General features: G+C 40.2%; 1 protein-coding gene across 11 annotated transcripts in view; it reads right to left on the bottom strand.

Moving 5' to 3' along the window:
- Window positions 1-20,980, bottom strand: part of DOCK7 (dedicator of cytokinesis 7) — an 864,306-nt gene that overhangs the window by 521,620 nt on the left and 321,706 nt on the right. For 8 of the 11 annotated variants that reach the window (XM_086953492.1, XM_086953485.1, XM_086953463.1 and 5 more), the window contains exons 11-13: window positions 20,531-20,696; window positions 18,288-18,356; window positions 1,558-1,700 (exon numbers count right to left, since the gene is read on the bottom strand). In XM_086953492.1, the coding sequence (XP_086809618.1) occupies window positions 1,558-1,700; window positions 18,288-18,356; window positions 20,531-20,696 (378 nt within the window). The remainder of the gene's footprint in view (window positions 1-1,557; window positions 1,701-18,287; window positions 18,357-20,530; window positions 20,697-20,980) is intronic. The other 3 variants (XM_086953476.1, XM_086953469.1, XM_086953439.1) reach the window with 1 other exon arrangement.

Genomic DNA, 20,980 nt, shown 5'->3' on the forward strand with positions numbered 1-20,980 from the left:
CTTTGAATGGTAGAACATGAAATTTGACCTGGATGTTCAGATATCCAGAACACAGGTCCTATAATATGCCAAATGTATCAATGTATTTTCTGCTGTAGCGCAGCCAGCACTAATGGTGAAGAGAAAGTTTCTTTATTAGATCTAAGGCATGCAATTCACAGAACCCCATATGTTTTTGAAGGATACGCATTGGCTAGCAAATAATTTGGTAAATATAAATTTGAAGTCAAGGCCCATAAAAGACTGAGGTAAGTCGAATTCAAACATTGACATGCTGAACGATTTTCTGCTCCACCATTTCAATGCTGGTTTCTCCCGGCTTATTTTAGAACACTGTGAAGGGAATATTCTAATAGCATTCTGCAGCTCAAGCCTACAACTTGGAAACGAAGCCTTTAACAGTCATAGTAATTCTCTGCAGCAGGCTAAATAATCTATTGGAACATTGGAACGGTGAGATGGAGTTTAAAAGAGAACACCACCATGACATGTGGAGCACATTATATTACATTTCTAGAGGGTGAGCACGTCCAGAAAGAGATGATTTCACAGAGATGCTTACTAAACACAAACACCTTCAAGACAGCAGTGAGAGCTCCAATGAAGACAATGATGGCGCACAGAGCGAATAATGACTCGTGTCATGTTTCTGCTTCAAGATTCTAATGTTTCTCTTTCTGTTTCTCCCTTTTTAATTTAAGAATTCTACCCTTTGTGGGTGAAATGTTGTCTTGGGCTATATCGGTTGGATAAGGCCCTGTCCATCAGTATTTAAGAACTTTGGGCCAGATGTCGGAACCCTAATACCGGTCGGTAACGGCCGAAATTACCGAATTTCGGCGGTTACCGACCGGTATTAGGCATTTGGGATGTAGGTCGCTACATTTCAGATTCGGTAGTTTACCGAATCGGTATTTAAGAATTCGGTAAATTACCGGATTCTTAAATATCGATTCGGTAAAGTACTGAATCTGAAATGTAGGAAGCACTCAAGTGAGTGCTTTTCACCTGTAAGGATTTGTTATTTACCACCAACTACAAGTTGGTGGTAAATAACGAAAACCGTTAAAAAAGCAATTTTGTGCTTTTTTAACAGTGCCATGTGGCAGCCATAGACATGTATGTGTGCCACATGTGCACCCATGCACTATTCAGGGGTGCAACAGAGTGTCAATGGGACACCCTGCCACCCTTGTAGGTCTTCCCCCCCTTACCATTCCTATGGGCCTGAAGGCCCATAGGAATGAATGGGGAATACCGATTCGGTAAATACCGAATCGGTATTTACCGAATTTTACAGATTCGATAAAAATTACAGAATTAATACCTACATACCATTTACCCGTTCTAAAATACCGAATCGGTAAAATTTGGTATTTTAGAATCGGTAAATGGTATTTACCTACATCTGGCCCTTTGTTCCAGGGCCTTTAACAACTAGCATTGCCCCATTTCATCAGACAGAGAAATGGAGTGAAATGGTTCTTACAATTGGTCTCATCATCTTTAATATTATAATTAATATTACTGTTGTATAGGATAATGAACGCAGGGTACCTGTTTGAAGAAGTTTGTGACAGTCAGTGTGGCTGGTCTGAAGCCACTCAGGTTACAGGCATCATCTCCACTAGTGGTTCTTTCTAGTGAACGTCTTCCAACAATACTGGAATTCCTCCTCTCCGACCATGAACCTTTGCGCTCTGAAAAAAAACACAAAAACATTCTAGAAGTGTGCTCACAGTTAGTTGAAGACATATTCTTTGCACATTAAAAGTTCCGTCACATGCAGAGGTCATGCAATAAGCTTGACTGAACAAGGGAATTAGCTCCAGGATTGCATCCCAATCAAAACAATCCATAGGAATACATCTTTGTTATCCTGACATACACAGTCCAGTGCTCATTTGGGACTATACAAGCTTTCATTACGCAAAGCGCTACGCATTCCAAGAACAATTTCAGGGTTGTGATAAAAGCACTGTATAGGCTGCACATTGGTGATTAGAATGTTAATATAGGTAAGTGATGCAGTGATTTTATCATTTAAAATAACTTACTCTCTGTGTCAGCAGAGGGATGCATTGTGTTGTTCTGGCATTTGTATAGTGAAGCCTAGTGCTTTCCAGATGGTCGGGTAGACGGATGCTTTGTCTGTTGTGCATGACTGGCAGAGATTGACCTTATTTCGTTCATTCCAACAGACCCGAGTCAGATGGGAGACAGTGGCTCCAAATTTTTAAAGTCAACAATGGCTTTACTTCAGCTATCTCCCACCTAAAATTGCCATTGCTTCAATATGTCAATAGGGAAAATACATCCCCACATTTTTTTCAAAAATCTCCTAAACCTTCCAGTTGTAAAATGTTCGCATGTATGTTAGATAGATCTATGTGGGAAAAACAGCAAACTTGTGGCTGAGCTAGGGTATTGCGTAAAGAAGAGATCCCAAAATCAGCACTTCTATGGCACATGACTGCAAAAAATGTATTTTATTAAAACCATGCTTTTTTCTTTCTTCCCTAGATCTGACTGCCCCATTATCTGAGACCCCATTTAATCATCTCCTTGTGTTCTTCTTATTAAATAAGTCTACTGGAGCTCTATTGCATAAAGTAGTCCTTGATCTCCAAGGATTAATTTTCACTGCCTAACTCCTGGAGATAATTAGTCAAATATAAAGGAAGAAAATAAAGCCTTCATGACGAGCTCCAACATATGCAAAACTACTAAAGAGGAGGTCACCTCTGATGTCAGACAGTTATGGATAGGACTACTGGGACAGGTTAATTAACAATGGATAACGTTTTTGACACCATCAATAGCAACAAAAATTAACAACAAAAAATCTGCAAGAGAGCTCTGTTTTTATCTTGGACCTATTTTTCAAGGGCTTCATACAGAAGACACTTATAAACCAAAGAACAGTAAACATACATAGTAAAGCACACACATTCCTAATGCAAAGCTTAATATAAACCTTCCTGTGGTCAGCACAGGTTTCCAGATCACTTAGTTTGTGATATATGCACCTGGGAATCCAGTACAGGCAAAATGTGAGCATTTTATTATGAGCTTTTTGGCGGACTCTGCAACAAGAGGCACATCTTCATCTTGCCTAGAAGTAGTTTGATCTAGCCATCTCAAGCTCCCTCAATGTGTAAACAAACTACAATTTAGGAAACAAACTATTGTAGAAACAAAACTTCAGAAAATGTTTTACTTGGAAAAATGATCTCGGATGACTTTTGCGACAAGCCTCAAAAGACTCCAGCCACCCACGGGCCAAGAACCTCCTGAGAACCCGGGACGACAGAACAAGGCCGCAGCAGATTCTGCTTCGTCTGTTGACCAATTGTTCCCATCTGTCAAAGCAAACATGTCTCATGATCTCTTCCCCACTGCAAAATATGAAATTAAATTTCAGACTGTACAAGGCCATTGCACTCTGAGATCGCCTTCAAGAAGTTTCTATTATAGCAAGTCACAGAAACCATAAATCAATTACCATTTCAGGATTGTGCCTCTGAAAGGTCCATAGAGCTTGACAGAGTAAGCCACAGCTCCTGCAGAGTTATTTATAAGGTAGGCAGGGCTGGAGAAGGGTCAATCACGTTATTCCTGTGCGTTCGAAAAGCTGTTAGGGCTTGGCAATGACAGTGATATCATATGCTTCTGACTTTATGGAAGGACCAAGAAAGTCAACGCAAAGACGACTGGGTAGAGTCAGTCCCATCTCAAGTGTAGGACTCTGAAATGCAGGTAAGATCACATGTACCTCAAAAAGGTGTGAGGGATCAGCATCTAAGACTTGGGCCTCTAAAAGGCAGACAGCGTTGGGGCATAATTACAGACATATTCTAGGTGTGTGCCTAATAAGGTGGTAGGGTTTAGGTAGAGCCTGTCTGATGCTAGGTATATACCTCTGGATGGAATGGACATGGTGACAGTAAGTTTGACATCCAAAGTGTGCCTTAAAAGGCAGGTAGTTCTGATACAGTCAATCATGTTATGTGCCTTTGAAAGGCTGGTAATGCGGTGACAGAGTGGGTATGTACCACTAAAGGGCAGGTATAGCTGGGTATAATCAGTGACCTCATCGGTTTGTGCATTCCTATAGGCAGGTAGGGTGGAGTCAGATACGCATTAGGCACAAGTCTGAAAGACAGAAATGACTGGATCAAGATTACTTACATGTTAATATTATTTTGTTTGTACTAACACTTTGCACATAGCATCAGATTTAAAACATGGCACTATCATCACCATCACAACCCCCCCCCCTCATCCTCTTTATACTCCTTCTTCTGCAGTAAGTATTGTCCTGTCAGTCGTGGGATGTGTTCTCGGTGTATGGGGCAGAACTAGGTCACCACTGATGTGGCCTCTATAGGAGTTCAAGTCTTTCTACAGTTTACCCCACTTCTGTGGCCAACCCTTTGCTTAACGCCTTAGCTGCTGCCGTTATTTCGGCACAGTGCTGGGCGTTCCAAAGAGTGGGCGGGGCCGCGTCGGCCGTTGAACGTTCGCAGCATCCGCCAGGTAGTGCTCCGAACGTTCGGCGGCCGACGGCAGCAGCTATGAGGTTAATAGGTAAACTTTTCGGCTTCATACACCAGCCCATGTCACATTTCCAGGCCCTCAGCTCTGGGGGTTGCTCAGATCCCCATGCTTTCGTTATGTTATGTTTCACCACTGCCAGGCCCAACATCATCCAGGTTCATTGTGGTTGGCCATCAGCTGTATCCCCCTACATATCCAGCACATACCATTTAGGGGTGATGGTTACACACCCTCCCCTCACCTCTTTCATGCAATTTACGACATCAGTTCAGAACGTTTGTAATGTTGGGTATTCCCATAGGATATGTAAGAAGGTACCAGTCTGTCCACACCAGCGTATGCAGTGAGCGCCCCCTAACCCTCCCCATCTTAACCATTGCCATGCAGGCATACTATGAGCGATGTAGAATTTTCAAATGGCCCAACCTGAATCCCGTATGTATGGCAACTTTTTTAGGGGACACTAGGGCTTCCTCCCATTCACTGTCCTGTAACCCTTCCATTGCTCGCTGGCCCTCCCCATGACATCTGGCATGTGATTTATACATTTTTTATAGGTCAGTTTCGTTGCCTTTCTGGGCATGTGTTCTTCTAGAAGCCTATCCTCTAGCGGGGAGGATTCCGGAAGGTCGGCCCTGTGAGTATCTCCTGAGTGCTTGCCTAAGTTGGATGTATCGGTATATCTCTATGGAAGCCACTTGGTATTCCTGTTGCAGGTTGGGCCAGGGGATAACAACTCCCTCTGACCACACTTCACCCATTCTAGAAATCCCTATGAGGTTCCATGTATTAAACCCTGGCAGGTTCCACAGGGTACCCAGAATTTCGGCGTCCCACAGCGGGGTGGCTTGTGTAATCACGTTCTTCCATCTTAAGTTGGGCAGGGCTGTTCACCATAGGCGCCATACTGTCTGCGCGGGCCCCGAATTGTTGCCATGTTTGGCTTTTCCATAAGGAGCACGCAGGTATCCCCAGGGGCACAGCACTAGTCTGTCCAATCGGAACACTGACTCCTCCAGCATGAGGTGGACCCAGCTGTTAATGGTAGTCAGTTGTATCGCCCAGTAGTATTTGTGGACATCTGGTAGCGTGATGCCTCCATCATACCACCCCTTTGTGAGCTTAGATAGTGGAAAGCGCACGGGCCACCATGCCACAGCAATGTTCAGAGTTCTCTCTCAATGGCCTTGAAGTAAGAGTTAGGTACTACATGCAGGATGTTTTGAAGGGCAATAGGAAGTGGAGCAATACCATCATTTTGAATAGCGCCGCTCTCCCTAGCAGGGAGAGCGGAAGCGATCTCCAATGCCACACGTCTCGTAGGAGCCTTACCAGTAGTTAGCAAAATTATTCTGGAAAAACGAGGAAATCGTCTGGTGTGATATAGATTCCCAAATATAGAAAATCCACAGTTGTGACCCTCACCGGGCAGTCTGGTGGTATTCATGGTATCGGGCCCTTTTGTGCTAATTTGTGGTGTAACCAGAGTAATTACTGAAGATCGCTATGATCTGCATTAGTCTGCTTAGGGTTTGGTCCGAGTCTGTTACATAGAGCAGCACATCGTCTGCACACAGAGACACTCGGTCCTCTCATCGCAGACCTTGGACCAGCGGATCCTGTTGGATCCATGCTGTCAATGGCTCTAATGCCAAGGCAAAGATCAGCGGGGAAAGAGGATAGACCTGCCTGGTGTCTCTCAGGAGCTTCAACTGCTTGGTATGCCCACTGCTAACTCTGACCTGTGCGAGAGGCTCCGAATTTGGGCCCAAAGCCTTGTCTGGCCAATACTTCGAAGATAAAATTACATTCTACTGTATTGAAGGCCATTTTGATGTCTAACGACAGGAGTAAGGCCCATTCTTGCAAGTTGGCCATTTGTCCTAGTACCTCATGGAGGCATCTGAGATTGAGGGTTATGCTCAGTGAGGCATAAATCCTGATTGATTTAAGTAGATCAAGGACTGGATCACTGTGATCAAGTGCAAGGCTAGAATCTAGCTACAGTTTTCATAACTGAGTTTAAGAGCGAAATGGGCCTGTAGTAGGCGCGGTCCTCAGGGGTTTTCCCTTCTTTATGAATGACCATTATTATGGCAAGTCTCTGGTCTCGAAGCAGAACCCTCCGTTGATTACTTTCTTTATACATGTTTAAGAGATGAGGGGCCAGCTTGGAGGCCATCATTTTATACAATTAGATTGAGCTTCTGTTTGGGCCTAAGGCCTTACCGTAGCGCAGCTCCCTGCAGCCCTCATATATCAGATTCCAAGTATTCCCAGTCTGAACCTGAGAGGCATGGTAGCCTTTTGTCTTGTAGAAACTCTTTGGTGTCCTCATCCATCGTCTGCAGAGCTGGGGAGTATAGTTATGCATAGTAGTCTGCAAATGGTTCAGCTACGTGAATATGCTCCCTAACTAATTCTCCCTTGTTCGTTTTGACTTCTAGAACCCTTTGCTTGAATTGTTCTGTTTTGTCGTGCCGCGCCAGCAATTTGCCTGCTTTATTCCCCACCTCAAAAAGCCGGTGTTGGGTGGTATGGGAGAAGCTGTAGCAGCATCAGTCACCTGGTATCTGTATTCTCTCTGCTTCAGGGCAGGGCAAGGGCGTATCTCTTTTGTCATCGCAAGGAGGTTCTCCTGGGATATAACATCTTGCTCTAGTTCTTCCAACATAGCCCTTTTTGTCATTCATGTAGTTTGAAAGGAGGGATATCGCTCGCCCCTGACCACAGTTTTGTAGGCTTCCCAGAGCGTTTGCGCTGTGTCAACTGAAGCTCGGTTCTCAGTAAAATAGTTTTCTGTCTCACTTTGTACCCCCTCCCGGACCATAGGTTGTTTCAGATACCACAGATTAATTGAATCAGATCCACTTTCGGGCCTGGGAAGTGAGCAAAGCAAGGCCCACAGTGGGAAGTGGTCTAATATTCCCCTCGACAGGTAGCGAAACTTGGAGAATAATGGTACCTGTTGGTAGTGTGTAAGGAGGTTGTCTATGAATGAGAGGCTCCCGTGTGCGCCTAAGTGGAATATGGTTGTTCCTAGGGGTTGTGTGTTCTCCAAACATCCACCAGCCCGAGGGCTGTAATGAAGTCAGACAGTGGGGTCTCAGCTGTTCCTTTGTTCCTGGTATGCCAACGGTCCTGACTCTCGTTCAATGTTAGGTTGAAGTCCATCCCATAAGGAGAATTCCCTCTGGCAACTGGAGCAACAGATTGCTCAGGTATGGGAATGCAGAGGCATTTAAGCGCAGTGAGACGTACACCAAACACATATTGAGCTATAGATCCTCCCATGACCCCAATATTGCCACAAATCTCCCCAGCGGTTCTGTCGGGGACCTTTGAATTGTGAGCAGGAGTGTTCGTTTCAGTAGGATACCAACCACCCTAGAGCCTGACATGTACCAGATGTGTGCCACCATCTTGTAGCCCATCTATCTAGTTCTCTGTAGTTGATTCCCATCATATGAGTCTCTTGCAGGAGGACCACATCTGGTGCCTGGTACCTAAGATTTTGCAATACCACCTCTCTCTTGATTTTGTCCCCAAGTCAGTTTACATTACAGGACATTATCTTCATGGAGGTGCCTCCCACCATGTATCTGAATATCTCCACGGGAGTGGGTTTTCAGCGGTTTAGAAGAAACTCTTTAGGGTCTTCGGGGCGTGGTGGGTCAATGAGGACAGTTGCTTTCTTCAGTGTGCCTAGCCAGTGCATTCAAATCAACAAGAGTAATAACAAATAAACATACCTGGTTGTACACCCACCCCTTCCTGCAATCATGCATGCTGGACGTCAAACTGCCCCTCCCCCCAACTTTGCAGAGCGGCTGTTGCGATAAACATCTACAACCATGTGGAACAGTGGTCACAGCCTGAAGCCCGCCACCCGCGGCCCAAACCTAAATTGTCTTACTGTACGTTGTCATGCCCCTGTGCCACTGGAAGACCCCATGCATTCGCCCAGACCGTACAGCAGGTGTATTTGAGTCTGCAGAGTGAGCAGGCCCAGCACAAGCCGATAAACTTGATGATGGCATTAGCCAGTGTCCTCAAATGTGTCTCCTGAAAGTTCGCTCAGTAGGCTGTCTTGTGATGCCGGTGTTTGCAGGGTTATCGCCATCTTTGTCACTGCCTCGTTCAGGACCCAACTTGTCAGGTCGTCACTGGTATGAGCGCTTGTGGTTTCGTGTTCCCCTGGCTGGCCACCAGCTCTCCAGCCAGTCCCATGCCTCCTTCAGGGAACCGAAGAGCCAGATTTTCCTCTCTGCCACTACTCACAGTCAAATTGGGAACATCATCGAGTATTGGAGCTACCGGTTCCTCATTGTTTTCTTTACTTCTTCAAAGCTGCGGCAGAACCTTTGAACTTGAAGAGTAAAGTCTGGGTAGAGGACAGACCTGCCTGGTGTCTCTCAGGAGCTTAAACTGCCTGGTTTGCCCACTGCTAACTCTGACCTATGCGAGAGGCTCCGAATTTGGGCCCAAAGCCTTGTCTGGCCAATACTTCAAAGATAAAATTACATTCTACTGTATGGAAAGGTAACGGAAACATTTTCATATTGAGCAGAGGGGCCTGACGCACAGCTGGAAGGATCACGTCTCGGTCCCTGAAATTAAGATGCCGGCAATGATGGTGCCCTGTGCCGCACCTGGACTCGGTGAAGCATAGGGGAACCTGTGTGCACATTCATTGGGGAAAAAACTTTGATAGACCCTTTGGCTCGAGCACATTGAGGATTAGGTCCCCCAAGGAGACCTCTGCACTTGGGCCCTCTTCTCTTTCTGGGACTCCTACTACTCGGATATTGTTTCTCCTCCAGTGGCCCTCAAAGCCCTCTAGTCAGTCTTCCACCACTTCAGCACTTGCTCGCAGTTTTTCAACATGCTTTCTGAAGTTTTTTGTTTCTGTTTAAGTGCTCCAATAGACTCTTCTTCCTCTTTAATCTTGGCGCCCATATCACAGAAGTCTGTCCTGAGCAATGTGACCTCTGTACTGACTGAATCTATCTTGTATGGCCTCCATGATGTCTTTCAGGGTGAGGGATTCTTTATCCTGGTGGGTCACTCACATTAATTAAAGAACTTCAGAAAGCTGTTGATGTGGCCTTGGTAAAGAGAGATTCCTCTGGGCGGGGACATCATGCCGGAGAGCATTTAACCAAGGCCAAACAGGAATTGAGGGAGTTTTTTTATTATGGAACAAATTAGCAGTTCGAGAGCGTACCAGCAGAAAACTTGTGTAGAAAGCCAAATGGTAGGAACATTTTTGCCATGGTCAACTAGAGTCAAGCAAGAAGCGGCGATAATAGATGAAGTGGTAATACCAGGGACGCAGATAATAGTTTCGGAAAAAGATAATATCCCCAAAAATTGTGTTGATCAGTATAAGGATCTCTATTCAACTGAATATCAGGTATCTAAACAAGCGATTGAGGGCTATTTTGATGAGTTAGTTCTCCCTCAGCTTTCTGCAGGACAGAAAGAGGCTTTATTGGCCGCTATCACTGCAGAAGAAATCTCTAGTGCTTTGGTCTCAATCCAGCAGTTGAAAATAAGTGCTTTCGCTACCAGCGGTTGGGGGAGGGTGGCTGGCTGCATATCGCCTGCATATGTCCTAGGTTGAGCCAGTTCTGGACAAAAATGTGTGCTGAGCTCAGTCGTGCCCTCAGGAGCAATATACAAACCGAACCAGAGGTTGTTCTGTTTAGTTTATTAAAACAGAGTTTAGACCAGGCTTTAACAAGAGGGGGGAAATGTTTTTACCAATCTCTTTTCTTGGTGGCACGTTCGCTGATCCTCCAGAATTGGGAAACAAATAAGGCCCGACCTTTCTCGAATGGTATAATAAAATGAAATAAGATCCTTTGAAGAACCATATGCGAAAAAGGTGGAAGCTTTTAGGAAATTTAACTTAGTCTAGAAATATCTGGATCAGATGGAAAAGGTTCTCCAGGGGTTGAAAATAATTTTTTTTGTTTAATACGAACTGTATTTCGATTAAATAAGAATTGAGGTTTAGGGGTTATATATCTGTTGGTTTTAATGCACTTTTGCACTTGCCTTCGGTTGATATGAAACGATTTTTACTTAATTGTATAATATTTGGGATGTTTACATTTCTCTTACTAATTGAAAGCAATGTTTTCTATGAATTGTATTTTGGATATATTGATAATGGGGCTTTCAGGGATATTACAACTGCCCAATTAATGACAGTCCAAGCACCTTATTTTAGTTTGTATAAAAAAAAATCATTCATTTTTACTGGTGTTGACTATATTTCCTTGTCGAGGAGCACTATTGTATAGTGTGAATTGGTCCTATTGTACTTTAGCTTTTCTTCAGAGAAAACAGTTTGAATTTTTGGCACTTTAGCACTCGCACTTTAGTTGAAATGCTAGGATCTTTTTCTAGCACATTACTATTTGTGATGATTAGATCTAATGTAAAGGATGGTACAGGATGAATTGTTAGTATATTGATTTTTTTCCTTGATTGGCTTCTTGTATGTTTTTATTCTGCTCAATAAAATTATATTTTTTTTAAAATAGACAGAGCTAACTACAGTGGTGCTTCTGAATGGCAGTAAGACACATAATGCTTGGCAGTCTTAAAGCTGATAGGAGAGGGGTGCAGCCAGTCAAGGATCAGACTTGTACGTGGGTCTGTCACTTGTTAGGTTTAGTCGGCTGACAGATTAGCTTATGATTTAAAAGGCTATTTGTTATTTATCGATGTTACCCCACTCTTTAAAGTAATACAATGATTGAGGGTGTGGAGAACTCGATAAAAGCATCTTTAAAATCGATGTCACTTTGGGACCCGTTTAATATGCTGCATAAAGACGGGGGAGGGTGGAATCCTTTAGTCAATGCTAAACGATTATTAATCAGGTTCCAGAAAACTAATATCCAACTGGATGGAAATAGACGGACAAGGAGGCTTTCTACCTTCAGGGCTAGCCATAAATGATCTGAAAGCACTTTTAACTAACAACTAAAAAAAAAATTGCAAGCAGAATCGTGTCCCAACTTCCTAAAAGTGATAAGAAGCACGTAAAATACACTTTTGAGAGAAAAATAGTCTATTTCCTCTAGCAACTGTAGTTTGAGATTCTCACTGCCACAGCACTCACAGGCATAAAAAGATATGTGAAAAGAAACATTAGATCTCGTCTGTCTTCCTCGTGCCATTCCTTAACTTTTACACATTATTTTTTTAATTGCGATAGTCTAATAATATTTGTTTAATTTTACTTTTTAAGTTATTGTAAATAAAAAAACAAATGTTAAATTTGTCTATATTGTTTTTACAATAATTTTCATTTCCGAATTAGAGGCACGAACACATTTTCCCATAGATACAGAATGGGTAAAATCCTTCTTCAGGTTCAGTTTTTGATGTAGTAGCACAATTATTTAAAATCATTGCTTCGATCACATAGACACACCACCATCAGCAAAAGTCATGCTAGAGAAGCCATTATTCGCTAGTTGATTAAAAACATGTTACTTTTTTAGGTCCAGCATACTGTGTTCCCGTATTACTTACAACCAGGCAGTTATAAAGATAAGCTTCTTATTTACATAGTAATTTGTGCAAATGGGTTAAAAAGGACATAGTAATATCACACTAAAGGCAAAACAATTGACAATTCATGGAAGCAATCTTCAGAAGGAAAGTAATAGAGTCCTCTACTGCATCATTAGTTCCTAAAAAGAACAAGCCATGATTTGATCAAGATGCGTTAACCAAGCTCCATGGAATTACTTAAATATTTCTAAAGGTGGAAAATCATACTGGTTAAAATGCATGAAATATATAATAATAATATCACTTTTAGAGCGACATTTTAAAAGTTTATTGGAACAATATTAAAACGGATGTTTAAAAAATCCACTACTTCAACAAGATTGATCACTGTGAGAAACAAGCCATGGTTTAGTTAAAGTGCATTAAACAGAACTTCATGAACTCACACTAAAACAGAATTTGATCAATTCCTAGGGGGTATCCAGAGCCTGGACATGTTGATATTTTGCTTCCTTAATGGATGGCAAAGTGCAAAAATAGGATAAAAAAGAAATATGTTTGGATACAACTATTTTCCTTCTGCTGGGTTATATTAGCTCAGTGCAAGCAAATGTATGCAAACAAGGGATTGTGAAATCCTAAACCCAGTCAAGAAGCAAGCAGATCATCTCTCCCAGGGAGATGATGCAACATATTGCTGAGTAGGCTGATTATATTACTGAGGCACCAGTCTGTGTCATAAGGGGGCATTGAGCATTACACTTTGAGAGTTCTAGGCCACTTAAAGCTTTCTTCAACAATTTCAGAAATCGTGCTGCCAACTGTGTAGAATCTTCCTTTAAGCAGCCTTCAGCAGCCTCACTGTAAATCCAGATAAGGATTCTGAACATATGCAGCAACCAGAATTTTCTATGAAAGCAGAGCTTTTCCCAAACTACATGATTTAATGACTCCAATGAGTTGTCACAGAGGCAACAAGAATATTATGTTACCTCCTTTAGCCGTCTATATCTATAATCTTTTAGGGAAATCAAACCAAAGCGTAGTTGCATTTGTTGATGTTTCTGGGGCTTTGACAGTGATTGGGTTAAGGAAATTAGCTTATAATTTAAAAGGCTATTTGTTATTTATCAATGTTACCCCAATCTTTAAAGTAATACAATGATTGAGGGTGTGGAGAACTCGATAAAAGCATCTTTCTTATCAATGTCACTTTGGGACCTGTTTAATATGCTGCATTAAAGATGGGGGAGGGTGGAGTCCTTTTGTCAATGCTAAACGATTATTAATCAGGTTCCAGAAAAATAATGTCCAACTGGATGTAAAGAGATGGACACGGAGGCTTTCTACCTTCAGGTCTAATGATATCCGTGGATGCCAAATCATCCCTGTGACACTCTTGAAAACCAAAGCTCAATACGGACAATTTTAGATACCAGACCCATTATCGTGCCTGGGCTATAGCATAACCATATATGATCTGAAAGCGCTTTTAACTAACAACTAAAAAAAGTATTGCAAGCAAATTTTACATAAAAGTAATTCTATATAATATGAATCGTGTCCCAACTTCCTAAAAGTGATAAGAAACACATAAAATACACTTTTGGGAGAAAAATAGTCTATTTCCTCTAGCAACTGTAGTTTGAGATTCTCACTGCCACAGCATTCACAATCCAGACATAAATAGATATGTTAAAAGAAACATTAGATCTCGTCTGTCTTCCTCGTCCCATTCCTTACATTACAAAGTGAGGTTTTGTCCTCTGGCACAAACACGATTGACCAAACGAAGGAAAGTAGACACCACAAAAAAACAACAACAAAAAAACAAGCAAACCTTCATACTGATTATGAATATCACATCAAAAATATCAGCACTACAAAAAAAAAAAGTTGGTAAAAAAAATATAAAAGGATTTTAGGTGATAATGCTTTTAGTTTAATTGTTTTGAAAATGGTAAGTATTGTTTGTCATTTTAATGTGTAATTAATTTTCTTACATTTAATTAGCTATTTATAAATTAGTAGAGAGTTGTTAGGTTTGTAGGGGAACAGAATGGGAAGTTATTTACATTATAAAATGTTTAGTTTTTATTTTTGATAACTGTTTATGGAAATTAAATATTTAATTGGTGATTAATTATGTAAATTGATTAATAGATTGATACTTTGTTTATTTAAGTGCATTTTGCGATTTTGAATGTATATTTTATTTTTGTATAGTTAGTCATTTATATTTTAGTTGTGGGTTGTTGGGTTTGAAGTGTAATAGGGTGGGAAGTTATTTAAACTATAATTTTTTTAACACATTATATTTTAATTAACTATTTAAATGTTAATTATTTTTAACTCTCTAATTGATTATTTGCTTTGTATTGTTTTGTTTTTTGATTGTTAATAGAATGATTAATTATTGTAATATTAGTAATACTTGGTTCCGATTTGTTTTTATTTGTAATATTTTAACATTAGTCTTTAATTTAAAATTAATTATAACTTTTCGGGCGGTGGAGTCTTTAGGAGTGGTAGTTTTTTTACTCATTAAAATGTTGTTGCATATTGTTTTACATGGAAATTATCTATGTAATATATATTTTGAATATGTTTTATTCATTCTAGGTAGTTTGATATTTAAATGATTGCTTAAAAATTATTAGGATTTGGATTGCTATATTTAGTCCTTCCTAAGTAAAGCTTTGTCCATGTTTTTGCTTACGGTGGAGTGGGAATAGTAAATGCTACCCTTTCAAAGTGCAACACTTTCCCTTTTGTTGCTTAGATTGGAATGGGGATAGTAAATCTAACCAAAGTATAACTCTTCCCCTGATTTTGCCTACTTTACATTGGATCGGGAATAGTGAATGTAACCCCTCCACGGTCCAACAACTTCCTTACTATTGGATAGATTGGATCAGGAATAGTAAATCTAACCCATTTAAAGTACAACACTTTCCGTACTGTTGTTTAGATTGGAGTGGGAATAATATATCTAACTCCTCCAAAGTATGACACTTGCCTGATTTTGCTTACATTAGAATGGAAATAGTAAATTTAGTCCCTCCAAAGTCCAACACTATCCCTACTGTTGTTTAGTTTGGAGTGGGAACAGCATATTGAACCACCCAAAACTGGAACCGTTTTTATACAGTTGCTTGAATTGGAATTACATTATTAAACCGGTCTCCTTTGAAGGTCAACACTTTTGCTAGTGTTGTTTATTTTGATTGTTGTTACTGTTGAATACTTTGTCCTTTTTAATGCTTATACTATTTTTTATTAATATTCATTTAACTTTTACTTATTCTTTCTTTAATTGTGATAATCTAATAATATTTGTTTACTTTTACTTTTTAAGTTTTTGTAAATATCAATACAAATTTTAAATTTATCTATATTGTTTTTACAATAATTTTCATTTTTGAATTAGAGGCCATATGTAGGAACACATTTTCCCATAGACACAGAATGGGTAAAATCCTTCTTCAGTTTTTATGTAGTAGCAGATAAGGATTCTGAACATATGCAGCAACCAGAATTTTCTATGAAAGCAGAGCTTTGCCCAAACTATATGATTTAACGACTCCAATGAGTTGTCACAGAGGCAACATGAATATTATGTTACCTCCTTTAGCCGTCTATATCAATAATCTTTTAGGGAAATCAAACCAAAGCTTAGTTGCATTTGTTGATGTTTCTGGTGCTTTGAAAGTGATTGGGGTAAGGAAATTGGCAATAGCATATGATGATATAGGTTGGATGCCAAATGTTACGTGTTTTTTTTTTTTTTTTTTACAAAACGCTAACATCTCCATATGCAGAAATGATTTAAGCCAGTATGCTTGCGAGCTGCTTAGGCGGAAGAAAAGCTCCCCATAAAACCCCTACCTTCAGAATACCTAGTGACTGCTTAAAATGATTTGTGCCAGGCCGAGTCTACTTAGATTATTACCTGCCATATGTGGTTCCTAAGGGATTCATTAGGAGCAATCCTCACCTTCCAGCAATACGCAAAGATCATAACATGTCGTCTCAGAAGGTTGTATTCTAAGCAAATTTGCACTGGGCCAGTGCATGAAGGGAGACAGAAAATTTGTCAATAGCTATTACACTGTTCCTTGTCAATCTAGGCGGCAAGTTTGCTTGACAAAGCAATGGTACCGCATGACAGCATAGGTATTAATTTTCTGTCAATCACTCTTCTTACAGTACTCAAGTCTCAACATAACAAGTTTTTATATAATCGTTAAAAACTCCTGTTCGGCCCGAGCAGAATTGTTTAGGGTATTGAGTTGAGTGGATTTTCAACCTCTTTCATCCACCCAAGTCCCCAGATATTTATATGCTGAGACCCTCTCCAACTTTTGCCTTATTAAGAAACACTGAGCCCTCTTTGATTAACTTCCAGCCAAAAATTATCAATTTTGTTTTTTGATATACTAATTTGCCCAGCAGTACCGGGCTGGTGTTTACAAAGATCTATGCAGTCCAACTGGTGTTAGTGGCCATTAATTGATATTTTGACCATTTCCGGCATTCTTCAAAAAGACTAAAATTATATTTTTCAAGAATGCTCAGCTTTCTTGACACATATATAGTTAAATTCACACAAAAATCCTTTATTAAGACATGCAATGACTGCATAACAAGGTCAGTTACTAATCAGCGCAATGAAAGACCGAAAAATAAATCTTCCTTGTCAAATCTTTTTTGTAGGGCATTACAAATTTTAAATCCACTTCAATTCACCAGTTGCAGTAAGCTGCATAACCATAATGGCCCCCACAAAGCACCTCAGACGACTCCACGGATGACATCAGAAACTGTATCACTGACAATAACGAAAGTGGCGTAAAATATACTATTGCATTGATATCAACCAATGTCATCAGTAACTGGACACTGCTTGACAAAATAACGCAGCATGAAAGGCTACAGTCCCACTGAGAGCCAACAAATAAGATCAATGATATTCAAACAAAATTCAAGCTTTTGTATCACAGTCACTAGCAACCAAACATCCTTCCAGAGAATATACAGTACAATATCTACACTTTTTCACACAAATAAAATGAAGCATTTACACTGTGGTTGCAATGTCAACAACAGGGTGTCCTCTCACAGAATATACAGGAAAAATGACAGAAACACCCCCCCCCCTACTATTAATCTGTACTAAATTTTCCAAGTCAATCTTATGTGTGCAAATTTGTTTCTTTGAAAAATGCTTTTACTCTGGACAAGACATTGCAGCCTTCAATAAACAGCTACTATTTACATTCATTGTATATGAAGACAGAAAAAGTGACAATTCACCGGGATGATATGCTAGCGACGTAGTTGTAACAAATATTCTGAATCGCAGCAGAAAATGTGGCAATAATGAAGGCTTAAAAATTAAATAAAATAGGTTGTTAACTCAACTCTGTAAATCTACGGACAGAAAACATGAGAAGCGATATCGATAAATGGCACCCACAAATATATTCTCAAGACAATAAACACCAACTAAAATAACGAGTGCTGCAGAATTTATTCAAAAAGGAAAACATTCTGCAAATGTTTTAGAACTACTCTTAAATGTTTTTGGGCACTTGCTTTTCAAAGATGTAGAAAAGATGTTGGCTACTGCAAACCTTAAATAACCAGGGGGAAGCACCAATCGGGTTTACATATATCCAAACTAGAGTACAGAAAAAATATCATAATAAATTCGAACAGCAAAATAAATAATAGGTGAATTTTTGGGCAAAACCAAGCACCCAAAACTGAATAAGGGATCGGAGGACTTTATAGTGACAAAGTCTATCACTATTTGACACAATGTGGACATAACACGTTCAATTCCTTTCTCTGGTTCACTGGACCAATGAACATGTAGCATTTTATTTCTCCTCTTATCGATTAGTACTTTGCTTGTAAAGCAGGCGGAACATTCAAATGCATGTTAAGAAGCAGTAGTATGTGCGTGTGACATTATTTTGGACACTTTTTTATTAAACATCTTCAATCATTACCTTTCCAAAGGACATCGATTTGAGACACAAATGAAATATAAATCAAGATCAATTTTGACAAAAACCCTCAAAATGGCATGGGGAAAATGTGTGCGCAAAAAAATATGGTGAGCAACAGCACCAAGCATTTGTTCTCATTAGTGGGCATTTATCCTGAAAACAGAAGTTTAGTACCCGATAGTTTGTTTTTCTGCAACATATTGCTCCAGGGACTCCCAGGCGTCAAATTGTATTCCTGCTTTTCTAAAGAGAAGGAAATATAATTAATAAATCTCAGTGAGAGGGGCAAGCACATTGTCATCAAAATCTTACTTTCATGCTGCCCATTATTTTTTAAATCTCCCCTTTTTGTAATAAATTATTCAGGAATAAAGGAGGACAAAGGAGAACCCTATAACAAAGCAAAATGTATGAACATAACAAGTGGTCAAGAACTAGTTTTGAAGTAACTACGTTTTGTTTGACTATAGAACTGAAGAGGTTGGTCCTTAAAATGTGCTGTAAAAATGTGGAATGGGGGTTGGGAGCACACTGCCTCACAGTCCCAGCACATTTCGCCCCTTTGCATCCTGGTAAATGCAGTACACAGTTCAAACTTACTTCAAAATTATCTGGAGTTTTTCACCAAAGTTGGTGCAGACATTGCTTTGGTGAAAAACTCCATCTAATTTTGAAGTAAGTTTGAACTGTGTACTGCATTTACCAGGATGCAAAGGGGCGAACTGTGCTGGGACTGTGATGCAGTGTGTTCCCAACCCCCATTCTGTTCAAAAGGCTCCCTTGAGCCAGAAAGCAGACAAGGTTTGGTGATGCACCTGTGTGCCAGTGAGTGGTACTGTGACCTGAGAGAAACTTGGCAGTATTTCCAGCAACCCCAGATGATTTTTCTTTGCTCTCTTATACTGCTGCTCTCTACTAAAGACGGGCTCAACCCAGAAACACGTGTCTAGAAATATACAACAATGTCTGCACCAACTTTGGTGAAAAACTCCAGCTAATTTTGAAGTAAGTTTGAACTGTGTACTGCATTTACCAGGATGCAAAGGGGCGAACTGTGCTGGGACTGTGAGGCCGTGTGCTCCCAACCCCCATTCTGTTCAAAAGGCTCCCTTGAGCCAGCAAGCTGACGAGATTTGGAGATGCACCTGTGTGTGGTACTGTGACCTGAGAGAAACTTGGCAGCATTTCCTGCCACCCCAGATGATTTTTCTTTGCTCTCTACTGAAGACGGGCTCAACCCAGAAACACGTGTCTAGAGATATACAGCAATGTCTGCATCAACTTTGGTGAAAAACTCCAGCTAATTTTGAAGTAAGTTTGAACTGTGTACTGCATTTACCAGTATGCAAAGGGGTGAACTGTGCTGGGACTGTGAAGCAGTGTGCTCCCAACCCCCATGCTGTAAAAATGGAGTTGAGAACAATTTTCCTCCGATATGTGCCTTATTACGAGTGCTCCAGGGCTCCTTATAGGGAATGTAGCGGAAGTTACATCCCCATTGGAATTAAAGATACTTGGATTGGGAGTTTTGCCACCCCTGCAGAAAGCAGGAAACATTTCTGTGTGAAATATCAGGGGAAACATGCAGGAATCGGCAGTGAAAGACGGAATTCCAGATATTATTCACCAGAAACTAGTAATGTGGCATAATTCTGCCCATTCAGCATTACTAGTACCTCTGGTTTTAATAATTCAAGGTTTGTGTGTATGGAACTATTCAGCTCCTTTGTTTAAGCTATATCTGATATCTTCTTTTTTAGACAATTAAGTCAAATGGTAGTTGCCATACCATGAATAACTATTCAAAAGTAAGGCAACAATATAGTATGCCTTTGGATTAATTTATTCTCCTCATCATTGCACCAATTAAGGACTAATATCTGAAATTAAAGTACTGAATTGTCCTGTGTACTTCATGACAATTTGCATATCTTTCAGTCCTGTTAATACCCATTACATACAGCGTGAGGTTTCACTTGATCACTATAATACCTCGCTGTTCACTAGGTGTACTGAGATGCCCAAAACAAATCTTCCTTTGGATTAAATGGATCACTATAAAGGGATATTCCTTTGCAGTTGTGGGTCCAAATTTCAATAAGATCTCCCTACAATAAAATCGGCTACACATAAAAGTAACCATCCTGGTCACAGACAATTTAAAACAATGCTTCTTAGGATACGTTTGATTTGCGTCCCTCTATATACATTCTCGTTAACTGTATGAATTTTAAAAGAGGCCTGGATAATCTGGTCTCCTTAGGTGCTCCAGGCTAAACAAAATCAATATTGGCTCCAATTTTCAAAAACCTGCAAAAAGTATATCTTCTTCTTGGAAACCACTCAGGTTTGTTGACCTCCATCTTTTGTGCGACCTGATGAAAAGGTTCCACAAATACTAGAACTGGGTACAATACCTGCAGGACCGATTTCAACTTCTCCTGAATCTCGTTCCAAACTTCCAGCACTGCTCACAATATTCATTAAATGAATTGCTGTCCACGCAAATGGCATGCGGTACTTTCCCAATCTTTGGCAAAACTGATCGGCTTGGCCTTTTAATTTTTCTAATTTCTCTTTATTCTGCAAAATCAAAGTAAACAAGTTGATGTGGTTTTAATACCTATGGTTCTGTCATTTCATGTTTAATAACATATGTCAAAAGAGGCCCTACACAGTGAAGGAAAATGTACACTGAAAAAAGATTCTCATATTTCATTTCAAAATTGTACTTATACAGCACATCTAATAAGACACGCCTACAGTAGTCATAAATGAGAAAAGCACCGGTCAGGATCCAGTGAGCATCAAGCAATACCAAATAACTCTTATGAAGACCAACTAAATACCAACTTCCTTGATGTCAT

This window comes from Lissotriton vulgaris, chromosome 1_1 (genome assembly GCF_964263255.1).
Source record: "Lissotriton vulgaris chromosome 1_1, aLisVul1.2, whole genome shotgun sequence".
Taxonomy (NCBI): domain Eukaryota; kingdom Metazoa; phylum Chordata; class Amphibia; order Caudata; family Salamandridae; genus Lissotriton; species Lissotriton vulgaris.